The sequence below is a fragment of the Chlorocebus sabaeus genome, chromosome 21 (genome assembly GCF_047675955.1).
Source record: "Chlorocebus sabaeus isolate Y175 chromosome 21, mChlSab1.0.hap1, whole genome shotgun sequence".
Taxonomy (NCBI): Eukaryota; Metazoa; Chordata; class Mammalia; order Primates; family Cercopithecidae; genus Chlorocebus; species Chlorocebus sabaeus.
The window spans coordinates 38,127,928-38,142,065 of NC_132924.1; the positions used below are offsets into that span (position 1 = coordinate 38,127,928).

At 37.9% G+C, this 14,138-nt stretch overlaps 1 protein-coding gene across 3 annotated transcripts in view; it reads right to left on the reverse strand.

Annotated features, from left to right (window-relative positions):
• Window positions 1-14,138, reverse strand: part of LOC103226369 (protein FAM221A) — a 165,019-nt gene that overhangs the window by 91,146 nt on the left and 59,735 nt on the right. For all 3 annotated transcript variants that reach the window (XM_073009052.1, XM_073009053.1, XM_073009054.1), the window contains exons 7-8: window positions 8,394-8,752; window positions 6,934-7,108 (exon numbers count right to left, since the gene is read on the reverse strand). In XM_073009052.1, the coding sequence (XP_072865153.1) occupies window positions 6,934-7,108; window positions 8,394-8,752 (534 nt within the window). The remainder of the gene's footprint in view (window positions 1-6,933; window positions 7,109-8,393; window positions 8,753-14,138) is intronic.

Here is a 14,138-nt window from a genome sequence, read left to right on the forward strand (position 1 = left end):
AAATCAGAAAAACAATTCAGGTTATAAATGAGAAATTTACCAAATAGAGATCATAAAAAAAAAAAAAAAAAAAAAAAAAAAAAAACAGAAATCCTAGAACTAAAGGATTCACTGAATGAAATACAAAACACATTCTAAAGTTTCAACAATATACTAGATCTAGGCCTGGCATGATGGCTCATGCCTGTAATCTCAGCACTTTGGGAGGCTGAGGCACGAGGATCACTTGACTCACGGGTTTGAGAAAAGCCTGGTCAACATAACAATACCTCATCTCCAATAAAAATTTAAAATATTAGCTCAGCATGGTGGCATGCACCTGTAGTCCCAGCTACTCAGGAAGCTGAGGCAGGAGGACTGATTGAGCCCAGAAGTTGGAGGCTGCAGTGAGCTGTGGTTGTGCCACTACACTCCATCCTGGGCAACAAAACAAAACTCTGCCTCAAAACAAAACAAACAGCAACAAAATATACTAGATCAAACAGAAGAAAGAATTTCAGAACTTGAAGACAAGAGTTTTGAACTAACCCAGTCAATCAAAAATAAAAAAGAACAAAAAAGAATGAAAAAAGCCTACAAGGCATACAAGACATCATACTGCAAACAAATATTTGAATTTTCAATGTCACAGAAAAAGAGAAAAAAAGGGATCAAAAACCTCTTATATTGAATAATAGCTGAAAACTTCCCAAGTCTAGCAAGAGATTTAGACATTCAAATAAAAGAAGTTCAGAGATGCCCAAACAGATAAAATTTGTAAAGGTCTTCTCCCCAGCATATAATAGTCAAACTGTCAAAAGTCAAAGACAAAGGTATTTCTAAAAACAGAAAGAAAAAGGCATGTCATCAACTATAAGGAAACCCCCATCAGACTAACTGTAAATTTCTCAGTAAAATCCTTACAGCAGAGAATGAAACGATATATTCAAAGTGCTGAAAGGAAACTGCTAGTCAAGAAAACTACAACCAGCAAAGTTATCTTTCATGAATGAGGAAGTAGTAGTCTTTCCCAGGCAAGCAAAAGCTAAGGGAATTCATCCGCACTAGACCATCCCCACAAGAGATACTTAAGGGAGGACAATACCTGGAAGTGAAAAGGATGACAATCTGTGATCATAAAAACACATGAAAGTACAAAACCCGGCCGGGCATGGTGGCTCACACCTGTAATCCCAGCACTTTGGGAGGCCGAGGCAGGCAGATCACCTGAGGTCAGGAGTTCGAGACCAGCCTGGCCAACAAGGTGAAACTCCGTCTCTACTAAAAAGTACAAAAATTAACTGGGCATGGTGGTGGGTGCCTATAATCCCAGTTACTTAGGGGGCTGAAGTAGGAGAACTGCTTGAACTCGGGAGGTAGAGGTTGCAGAGAGCCAAGATCGTGTCATTGCACTCCAGCCTAGGTGACAAAGCGAGACTCTGTCTCAAAAAAAAAAAAAAAAAGTATAAAACCCACAGAGTACAGCAAACACGCAAGTAAAAACAAGAAAGGAATCAAATGTTCCCACTACAGAAACACATCAAACCACAATGATAAAGAATGAGTGAGAAAGAAAATAATCAAGATGGCCAACTAGATAAGCGTATGCCTTCTCCACAGGGAAGAATGAGAATAGTAAGTAGACATATTTTGAACAGATTATCTAATAACGAACACTTGGATTCACCAGAGAAGAGACAGAAAGCCCCAGAAGTAAGAAAGTAGAGGGTTTGAGGAAGCATGCCTAGCCGGAAAACAGCTGAGAGCCAGGAAAGGCTACTCTATGCAGGGAAATAGTAAGAGAAAAATCCCCAGAGCTCTCAAACAAGCTTTTACAACACTGGCTATAGGAGAAACCTTCCATCCACTAGGGCCTCGCACCTCACGGAGCTACCTAAAGATCACACAGAGACATTCTTCCAGAAAAGGAATCCACACAGAATCCCACAGGCACCCAAGTCTGGAGCAGCCTCAGCAGGGAGCTACTTTAAGAGTTTAGATACCAAGGACCTATAGACATGGCTGCAGCCACTGTACTGCTCCAAAAAAGGAGGAGAACAAGCATGCCCATGCACCCCCAGAAGGATACTTGTCATCCTGCTACAAGCTGCTGTTGAGACTGAAACATAAGTAGATCACACTCCCTACACCTTCTTGCTCATGCTGCTTGGCTGGGTGGTGCCCCATTCTCTCTAGCCCCATGCCCACGACACCATTTTCTGAGTTCAATGCTGGGCTGAGTCCTGCCCTTGGCCTGAGTTGGGGCTGACATGGCCCCAGTCACTGCCCAGCAAAGGACCAACAGGGAAACCAGGCTACCCCACACATATCTATAGAATACCCACCACCCTGCAATGTGCTGCTGTGAAAATGAGACACAATCAGACTACACTTCCCACAGTTTTTTGCCCATGCTGCTCGCCTGGGTGGTGCTCTAGTATCCCAGGGCACAGGCCAAAACTGTCATTTTGAGAGTTTAATTCTGAGCTGTGCCCCAACTTTGGCTTGAGTTAAGGCTGACTGCAGCTACTGCCCAGCCAAGAAGGGGCAGAAAAGCCAGGCTCTCCTATGCACACCTGCAACAACACCCAAAGCTCTGCTATAGGCTGCTGTGAGACTTAGACTTGAGTAGAACACAATCCCCACTGCTTCATACCAACACTGCTCACCTGAGAGGGGCCCCACCCTCTCTAGTCACAGTCCTACAGATGGCACCCTTATGAGAGTTTAGAGACATTGTTTGATGCCTGGCAACAGTAGCCACAGCAGACATTCTAGCCTCTGGTCAGAGACTGGGGCACCTGGTCTGGAACAAAGGAATCTCTTTGTTACCAACTGTGTCCCTGAAATTATTGGTAGAGCTTGATTCTAGGTGAAATATCTGATTCATGCTAGTTTGATCAGCCAATCTTGATGAGGGTGATTCAGGTTACATGAGTGTATACATATGTCAAAATTTACCAAACTCTACACAGTACTTGTGCATTTTTACTGTATGTAAATGTTATCTCAATACAGCATTATTAGAAAATAAAATTAGTATTCCCTAACCCTATCCATTAGACATTCCATAACCTAGAAGCAAAGACTAAATCAACAGCTATATACAACCCTAGCACCCAAAGTCTGGTATCTAAATACCTCTTGCCACTAAAAAGAACTACAGCTTGGAGAAATAACTCTTCCAGGATTAGGGTAGGAAATGCAGATGAGCATGGAACATCTTGTGACACCAGAAAACAAGGAAGCTATCAGACTACGGGAATCACATCAAAAGGACAGAGCAACAACTTAAAAAGACTTCCAAAGAGTATAAGCTGGGCATCAAAAAGAATAATGGCTACAGCGAATTAAAACACTCATATATGTTTAAAATTCATTAGTTCATAATAACACTTAAGGAGAACAAATAACCCTTGCTGGTCAACACTGGACAATGCTAGGGAATAAACTTATTTTTCTGAAAACATGTACATATAAAGGGAATGAATCAAGTTATCTTGCCTTTACTGAACAAACTAGGCTTCACCATGACCAAATAGTTGGAATTTTCCTTCTAAGAAATACAGAACCTGATGAAAACATGGCTGCAGACAGCAATCATCGATGGCTGCAAAAATCATTAGGTCACAGATTAATGAAAAACTTAATGGTGATTTATCCATTATGAATATCATCTGTTATGATGTCAAAAGGACACAGCAGCTAATTTAAAAAGACTTCAAAGGGGATAATGTGTGCACTGAAAGAAAAAAAAAATGGCTTCAGTGGATTAAAACACGTCAAATGTGTTTAAAATTCATTAATTTAGCAAGGCATGGTGGCTCACCTGTAGTCCCAGCAACTCTGGAGCCAAAAGAGGAAGGGTTGCTTGAGCCCAGAAGTTTGAGACCAGCCCAGGCAACATTGCAAACCCCCCCTGTACAGAAAATACAATTCCATGCTTGTGGACAGGAAGAATCAATACCATGAAAATGGTCATACTGCCCAAAGTAATCGATAGATTCAATACTATTCCCATCAAACTACCATTGACTTTCTTCACAGAACTAGAAAAAACTACTTTAAATTTCATATGGAACCAAAAAAGAGCCTGTATAGCCAAGACAATCCTAAGCAAAAAGAACAAAGCTGGAGACATCACACTATTTCACTTCAAACTATACTACAAGGCTAGAGTAACCAAAACAGCATGCTACTGGTACCAAAACAGATATAAAGATCAATGGAACAGAACAGAGGCCTCAGAAATAACACCACACATCTACAACCATCTGATCTTTGACAAATCTGACAAAAACAAGAAATGGGGAAAGGATTCCCTATTTAATAAATGGTGTTGGGAAAACTGGCTAGCCATATGTAGAAAACTGAAACTGGACCCCTTCCTTACACCTTATACAAAAATTAATTCAAGATGGATTAAAGACTTAAATGTAAAACCCCAAACAATAAAAACCCTAGAAGAAAACCTAGGCAATACCATTCAGGACATAGGCACGGGCAAAGACTTCATGACTAAAACACCAAAAGCAATGGCAACAAAAGCCAAAATTGACAAATGGGATCTAATTAAACTAAAGAGCTTCTGCACAGCAAAAGAAACTACCATCAGAGTGAACGGGCAACCTATAGAATGGGAGAAAATTTTTGCAATCTATCCATCTGACAAAGGGTTAATATCCAGAATCTACAAGGAACTTAAAACAAATTTACAAGAAAAAAAACACCACCACCAAAACATGGGCAAAGGATATGAACAGGCACTTCTCAAAAGAAGACATTTATGCAGCTAACAAGCATATGAAAAAAAGCTCATCATTACTGGTCATTAGGGAAATGCAAATCAAAACTACAATGAGATACCATCTTACACCAGTTAAAATGGCAATCATTAAAAAGTCAGGAAACAACAGATGCTGGAGAGGATGTGGAGAAAGAGGAACACTTCTACACTGTTGGTGAGAGTGTAAATTAGTTCAACCACTGCAGAAGACAGTGTGGCAATTCCTCAAGGATCTAGAACCAGAAATACCATTTGACCCAGCAATCCCATTACTGGGTATATACCCAAAGGATTATAAATCATTCTACTATAAAGACACTCGCACATGTATGTTTACTGCAGCACTATTTACAATGGCAAAGACTTGGAACCAACCCAAATGCCCATCAATGATAGACTGGATAAAGAAAATGTGGGCTGAGCACAGTGGCTCATGCCTGTAATCCCAGCACTTTGGGAGGCAGAGGCAGGTGGATCACCTGAGGAGTTCGAAACCAGCCTGGCCAACATGGTGAAACCCTGTCTCTACCAAAAATACAAAAATTTGCCAGGCATAGTGGTGGGTGCCTGTAATGCCAGCTATCAGGAGGCTGAGTCAGGAGAATCATTTGAACCTAGGAAGCAAAGGTTGCAATGAGCCAAGATCACGCCATTGGGGATATAAATAAGGCAAGTTTTAGTTTAAAAAAAAGAAAAGAAAAGAAAACACAAAAAAATTAGCCAGGAATGGGGCACACGCCTGTAGTCCCAGCTAGCCAGGAGACTGGAGTAAGTGGATTGCTTGAGTCCGGGGTCAGAAGTTGAGCGTGCAGAAATTACACCACTGCACTCCAGCCTAAGCAACAGAGCAAGACTGTCTCAAAACAAACAAGCAAACAAAACCAAAAAAACTCTGAATAATGAGATTTGGGGAGCTTCTGGGTTGATGAACACATCCATGACCTGGGAGGGTGGTACACTCAGAGAGGGCACGGAAGCTCTGTACCTCCTGCCCCAGTACCTTGCCTTATGCCTATCTTCCATTATTTGGCTGTTTCTGAGTTATATCTTTAATAATACAACTCTAAGTATAGCACTTCCTTGAGTTCTGTGAGTAGTTCTAGTGAATTATCTAACCTGAGGGAGGGTCATGGGAAACCCCAAATTTATAGTGGGTAGGTATGTATGCAAGCAGCCTGGGGACCCCACTTGTGCCTAGCATCTAAAGTAGAGGCAGATTATGGAACTGAGTCCTTAACTTATAGGGTATATGCTAAGTACAGGTAGTGTAGTGTCAGAATGAAACTAAATTATTAGACACCCAGTTGGTGTCAGAGAATTGGAGAACTAGTGCAGGAACAACAGATTTGGTGTAAAACACACACACACACACACACACACACTCATTTATCAACCACACTGTATTCCTGGGGGGAAAATATTTTTGAACTAGAATCTGAGCAAATCTGGAGACCTGATTACCATAAAAGAAGACATACGTGGAGATCAAAAAGCCAGTTAAGCAACACAAGGATACAGATTAAAGCAATTTAAGAGAAATATCAACCAAAATGCAATGTATGTGCCTAACTGGGATCCTGATTGGAGAGAACTACAATCAACATGTCTACGATCATGTGGCATTCATGACACAATATGGCAAATTTGAATACTGCCTAGATATAAATAATATTAAGGAATTATTGTTTATTTTTAAGTATGAATAGTATTATTATTATGGTTTTTTAAAGTCTTTTTCTATTAGTCATACATACTGAAGACTATGAAATAATAGCAATGGGACTTCTAAAATAATCCAGGAAGTATAAATTTTTAAAAAGATTGGCCATGTGTTATAATTGTAAAAACTGGGTGATGGGTACATGAGAATTAATTATTCAAGTCTCTCTCCTTTTACAGTGTTTGAAAATTGCCTTAGTTGAAAAGTTTTTAGAACACAAAGGGAAATGTAAATTAGAAACTATTAAATTTTCAAACATCCAATGAAATCCAAAGATGATTAGTCTGGAGTATAAGACAAAAATTCACCTATAAACAAAAACAGGGATTAGCAAAGAAGTAGAGGACAAGGTGGGGAAGGAAAGGAAAGTGACAGAAAAATAAATAGCAGCAGATGAGTACACAGATTTCCCAGTTGGACACTCTTCACCTTAAGCCACTGAACATACCTGCAGCTCCTGGGCAATCTGTTCTACTTTCAATTCTAATGCCTTATAACTTTCGAGAAGAGCATCCTTCTCCGTTTTAAGTTTTTCATTTTCTTCAATCAGTTTCTGGTCCTGCTTAATTTTTGCCAGGCTGACATTAGACCCTAAATTAAAGTCACCAACAGCCGAACTTTCCCTATAAAAACAAATCCATTTATTTTAAAAAACAAACTGAATAAGGATGACAGAGAAAACAAATCTAAGTTATCTTGGTCTTTTTATACCACAATATATCTGAAAGTTAATTTTGAAAACTAAAATATTTACCTAGTTCATAATATTAAAAAATAATTTAATGCAAACAAGATTTTATAACTGAAGTCATAATTCGACAATGCCTCTAATTCACAAAGAAAATATATTCCAACTTCTTCATAGCACTATCAACTACAGAGAACAAAGTAAAAAGCATTTCTGTATTAGTTTTTTTCCAATGCCTCCTCCCTGTGATCCCCCTGTTCACCACCTCCCCCACCATTTGACAGTTTAGCTCCTAAAGCACTGAAGAGATCCCATCAAACAACTATATCATCCAAGATACAGCATCATGTCTTGGACCATGATATAGAAGACTGTTTTGATACATATAAATATCAAATCTGGCTTTCTTTTTTTTTTTTTTTTTTTGAGACGGAGTCTCACTCTGTCCCCCAGGCTGGAGTGCAGTGGCCGGATCTCAGCTCACTGCAAGCTCCGCCTCCCGGGTTCACGCCATTCTCCTGCCTCAGCCTCCTGAGTAGCTGGGACTACAGGCGCCCGCCACTGCGCCCGGCTAATTTTTGTATTTTTTTAGTAGAGACGGGGTTTCACCGTGTTAGCCAGGATGGTCTTGATCTCCTGACCTCGTGATCCGCCCGTCTCGGCCTCCCAAAGTGCTGAGATTACAGGCTTGAGCCACCGTGCCCGGCCTCCAAATCTGGCTTTCTGCTTCAAGTTGATGATTCAAAATTATCTAAAAAGTAAGCTATTCAGAATAATCAAACTCCACCACAAGTTTTCACAAGAAGAAAGAGTCTCACTTTTATTTAAAAAGTAAAGGCAATTCCCTGAAACTCTTTAAAATATTCCTAAAGTCATAGGAAAAATTTCAAATCTTATCTGAAATTCTGACTTTGCCTGAATAATTCAGATTTGGGAGCAGATTTTTATTTTTGATAAGTGTATTCCAATGAGTTGGCATGAAAAGTTTGTATGTAAACTTTTAAATAATTCAGGAATTATTTTTCTTTCAAAATAGCTTGTAATGAAAATACCCCTGCTAAAGCAGAGAGGAATACATTTGAGAAAAGTAGAAATATCAGCATCAGCCCTTAAAATCACTGACACAGTTAAGGATTCCAAAAGCATAAGCCTTAACTTCTATTCTACTATGACAGGGACCTCTACAATGAATTAGAAATAAGTGAAGACTAAATTCTTACTTTGGAAATGTCATAAGATTTCCTGCATCATTTTCATTCTTCAAGTCAAGAGTCAGCTTCTCACTTAAGTGCCCCTTGGGCCTGCTGAAAGTTGACTGGTTTGATCTATGCCCCCACAAAGGAATGGGGCTTTTGAGGTTCCTGAGAACAAGTTGACCAGGATCCAATTTTTTTTCCTCACTGATGTCAGTTCTGGAAGTAAGTTTGCATTTCTCTGCAAATCCTTTCTTAAACACTTCTTCCCCTATATCCACACTGCCATACTCAGCCTGAGCAATAACTGTTCCATCTTGAGAGGTTGCTTTAATTCTCATTTTTATTTCCTTTTCGAAAATCAAGCTCCCCAAAAAGGTTGTGCCCTAAGAAAGAAGAAAACATAAACCAGCTACACCAACATGTTTCTCTTCTCTTATTTTGTTTCTACTCATTTTTTCCAAGCATCATATTTCTTCATTCTAAAATCTCTATATACAGAAGTCTTACCTTGATGTTGGCTATAATATGCAAATATACATCTCCACATATATGAATGTATTCCAATTACACATTTGCTAAAATGAAGTAGAGCTAAATACTTGTATAGGCAGCCATATTTATAAATCTAAAAATGTATTACTAAGTAAATATCCTAGAATAGTTTTCTTTAACCCAGCAGATTACGTTGACTACTTTGGCCCCAACTAAATATAATGCTCTCCTGAAAAGCAACAGCACATAAAAATGAATCTCTGATATCTAGAAAAGGTACTCAATTTTACAAAACTTTAAAAGTTTTAGAGGCACTCAGGAACTCTGATTTTAAAGACGAACAGAAGTGAAAAAACAAACTGAAAGCACAAAATACAAATTATTTAAAAATCAACAAACTGAAATTATAAAATGTGAGGTGTCACAAATACATATTCAAAACTTTTTTTTTCTTCTTTTTTGAGACAGAATCTCACTCTGTTGCACAGGCTGGAGTTCAGTGGCCCAATCTTGGCTCACTGCAACCTCCGCCTCCCCTAATCAAGCAATTCTCCTGCCTCAGCCTCCCCAGTAACTGAGACTACTGGCACACACCACCATACCCACCTAATTTTTGTATTTTTAGTAGAGATGAGGTTTCACCATGTCAGCTGAGCTGGTCTCAAACTCCTAACCTCAAGTGATCCACCCACCTTGGCCTCCCAAAGTGCTGGGATTAGAGGGGTGAGCCACCGTGTCTGGCCTTCTACATTCAAAACTCTCTTAAATAGATTTTTGCTTAAGAGGGCTACAACTGTACAACTGGCATATGAGAAATTAGGTGCTTGCTAACTTTGAGCTCTTGAATATCCATCAACAGAACTAAGCAAAGATATACCTAAAACATATTTGGGATTGGAACATATTAAAACTTAATTTTAGTAAGAACTTATCTACTCCTTCATAAAATTGTAATTACTAAAATTACTTTGACACAATCTTAACTACTCTTCCCAAATTTCTCTAGGTTATTTTCCTGATTTTTACCCTGTGCATACTATAAAGGAAATTAAAAGTATTCTTTTTCAGAATATATAAAGCATAAATTTAAAACACAAAATGGGTAGGTACTGCTCAAATTTACTGGTTCACAACTTCCTTGAAATAGGGACATCATCTGATGAAACGTATCTCTCTTAGAAGGTGGAGCTGTATTTTTAGCTACATTCCCACTCTATAAATATGAAAAACAATATAGTTTATGCCAACAAAGCAAATCAAATAGGACATCATACCTATAATAACCAGAGAAACAAGAGTGTAAAAAACACACTAAAAACTACCAAATACAAACCAGCCACATTTTTAAAAGAAATAGGGGGTGTGGGGAAGTCAAGGTCCAAGAAACTAAATAATATTTTTAAGAACTATTTTCTCTTTTTTAACTACACAGTAGTATAGAGGGTAAAAGTGAGACTTACGCAGGAATTCTTAACCTTTTTGTGGCCATGGGGCTCCTTTATCAGTCAGGTGAAATCTTTGGACTTTTTCTCATAATGTTTTTAAATGCATGAAATACATACAATTACAAAAAAGAATTATTTAATTGGGACACATTTTTTTTTATTTTTTATTTTTTGAGATGGAGTCTGGCTTTGTCACCCAGGCTGGAGTGCAGTGGCGTGATCTCAGCTCTACAGGCACCCACCACCATGACCAGCTAATTTTTTGTATTTTGTAGTAGAGACGGGGTTTCACCGTGTTAGCCAGGATGGTCTCAATCTCCTGACCTCATGATCCCTTCACCTCGGCCTCCCAAAGTGCTGGGATTACAGGCGTGAGCCACCGCGCCCGGCCGACACATTTATTTTAACACCAGGTTAAGGATACCTGGGCCTAGAAGGATGCAACTGAAGGGGCAGAGAAGGAGACTCAAACTACGTATGCTCAAGAATCACCAACTATCACTATCCAAAAAAAAAAGAAAAAAATAATTTTGTAGATGGGGTCTTGCTATGTTTGCTCAAGCTGGTCTTGAACTCCTGGGCCCAAGCAATCCTCCCACTTCAGCCTCCTGAGTAGCTATGATTACAGGCACACACCCTGTGCCTAGGTGAAAAAATAATTTTTTAAATCCACAAAACAAAATAAGAAAATATTTTAGGTTAACAAAAACACAGGTTTTATAAATTTTTTAAGGCATAAAATTCAGAAATATACACATCATATCAAGAGGCTTGAATTCACCAAGAATATCAATATAAATAACAAATGAAGTCCAGAAGTTATCACCAATCAAATGGGATCAAGCAGCCAAAGCTAACAACCTCAGAATGTAAATAATTGAAATATATGTTACGATTTTAATCAATTAGATGTAGTTTTCCAGTTAACCTCTTTCACACAAAAACCCTTGGTTTCAACTCTTATTATCAAGTCTATCTAAAAATTCAAGAACAACTTATGCCCCTAGGAAGTCTTTGAAAATTATTGCTGGTATATGTGGAATTATTAATATTTCAAGGAACCCTGTCTTTGGGCAATATGTGAATTCAAATGGAAATAACCTATTTTCTACAAAAGTTTCAATTGCCTAAAGCTGAATGTTCTAAAGGTCCATTACTCCTTGCATAGAATTTTTATGCAGGAATCTAATTTTAGATTTCTCTCTGAATTCAAATTCATTTTACTTACAATCACCAATCACAATTAGTATGAAGTTGTTCAAACAGATTCTCCCTGAATCATATATAATCATAAACACAGAACTCTGAACTTGAAGTAAAATCTGAGTCTTCCTCAGTTCCAACTAACAAAAAGAATGACAGAGTATATGATACATGGGTGTTTTAATACTATACTTTACCAAAAATATATGTTTTTATATATATTACATATAAACATTTAATTTTTATCATAAGAAATATATTTTCCACTAACCCTTATGAGCTGGAGATATATATCTGCACTTAAAAAATATATTTAGGTATTTAAAAGGTATAAAACTTAACTTTTTTTTTTTTTTTTTTTGAGACAGGGTTTCACAGCCTTGACCCCTTAAGCTCAAGCAATCCTCCCACCTCAGTCTCCCAAGTAGCTGGGACTACAAGCATGTACCACCATGCCCAGCTAATTTTTCTGTATTTTTTGTACAGACAGGGTTTTGCCATGTTGCCCAGGCTGGTCTCAAACTCCTGGACTCAAGCCATCCACCCACCTCAGACTCCCAAAGTGCTGGGCTTTAAAGGCATGAGCCACTGCACTTGGCAAAACTTAACTTTTTAAAATAAATCTGGTCATTGGTTTAGAACATAAGGCTTTCAATCATTAAAAAAGATTAATGTCACTTTTTAGAAATATATTTCATTCTGTTTTCCAAACTGGTAAGCTTCATTCAGAAACAAGAAAGGATCATTTGCTTTCTACTTTATTCCTCTGAATTTTGCTTGTATATATTAGAAAACAAGCTAAAAGGTCTTTAAATTGTTAAACACAAATTCCAGGCTCTAGCTCTCATTCCCTTACTCTACATATAATTTTTAAAGTCAGGCATGTAGGAACAGTAATGTAATATTCTTGATCTTCAGCAAACTACCATTCTGGGTATCGATTCTGACTGTGCCGTAGCATAGCATGAAAGTGTTAGTTAAAAATGTGAAGGAATTTCAGTGCCCAGGACACCTTCTGGAAAAGGGGAAGGAGGGAGGCATTTGTGTTGTTACTGAATCCCTACTGTTCATCTATTTATTCAAATGCTAGATAAACTGATGCTCATCTAACACCTACCCGGCAGGGAAATTAGACATAGAAAAGTGAATACTTATCTCTACAAACTCACTAGGCTTGTAGGGGAGGAAAAAATTACAACTTTATAGGCTTTATATACGGAGTGACTAAAACACCACACAGGACCGGGTAAGTGGGTATTACCAAAGACTTCATATAAAAGATTAGAGTTGAAATTTGGACTGAGAATTAATAACTAAACATGGGCCTTTTAAGCAGAGCTATTCAATAATAGTTCATTTTTTTTCCAGAAAATATTGTGTGCCAATTAGCTTAACTCTAATCAATGATCTTTTTACTGAACTAAGCATCCAAATACAAATGTTTAGCCGGGTGGCTCATGCCTGTAATCCCAGCACTTTGGGAAGCACAGGTGGGGGGGATCACTTGAGGTCAGGAGTTCAAGACCAGCCTGGCCAACATGGTGAAACCCCATCTCTACTACAAATACAAAAATTAGCCAGGCATGGTGGCAGGCACCTGTAATTCCAGCTACCAGGAGACTGAGACAGGAGAATCGCTTGAACCCAAGAGGTGGAGGCTGCAGTGAGCTGAGATCACGCCATTGCACTCCAGCCTAGGCGACAGAGCGAGACTTCATCCCCCCCAAAAAAACAAAACAAAACAAAACAAAAAATATATATATAAATGTTTATATACAGTACCATCTATAAAGAATCTTTGAAACATACAAAAACATTCTCAGCTTCAGTTTATTCATTCAATTCTAAAATTAACTTTTTTTAATGTCTTTTTCCCACTTGATTCATGTGTAGTTCAATCAACACAAATCTGTGCATCTACTATGAAAAGAACAACAGACTTGAGTTCTAGGCCTAGCTCTTCCCTAATTAGCTTCATGACTTGAAGTCATTTAATTATTCTAGGCTACAATTTCCCTATATGTAAAATAAAGTGAGAGCAGATAATATTCTAAGGTCTGTAAACAAGATTTTAGAGTTTCAGGCATGAAAGAAATCCAAAACAAGCCTCCCCAACCTTGGTCAAAGCATTTATATTAAAGAAGAAAGTAACAAACTTTAGATTTTAAACCAGAAACTTAGGGTATAATTTTATAATATCTGTATTTCATGTTTACGAAAGCCTGAGTTTTATGTACAGAAATGTTTCTTGTAAGTAACTACATAGCATACAAAACTATACCCAACACACCTACAAGATTCTCAAAGGAAAATAAAGAGGGAATTTTAATTAATTTCAATTAATTTTTAATTAATTTCAATTAATTAATTAAATTTTAATTAATTTCTTTACAATGCGTACAACGATTAAATTGTTTTCCACATGAGCTACTTGAGCTGCTATTATAAGAATTACAAATCTGATTACTTTGCAATGTAATATCTCTTACCAGCATTACCATTTACCAAAAGAATCATCATTGTACAACGGATTTTAAAAGAGGTAGGATTCCTGTAAGACTACCCCTGAAATTATCGAATGTCTTCCAGAATTAGGTTACCAACCCAAAATTCAGTGGAAAGGAATATG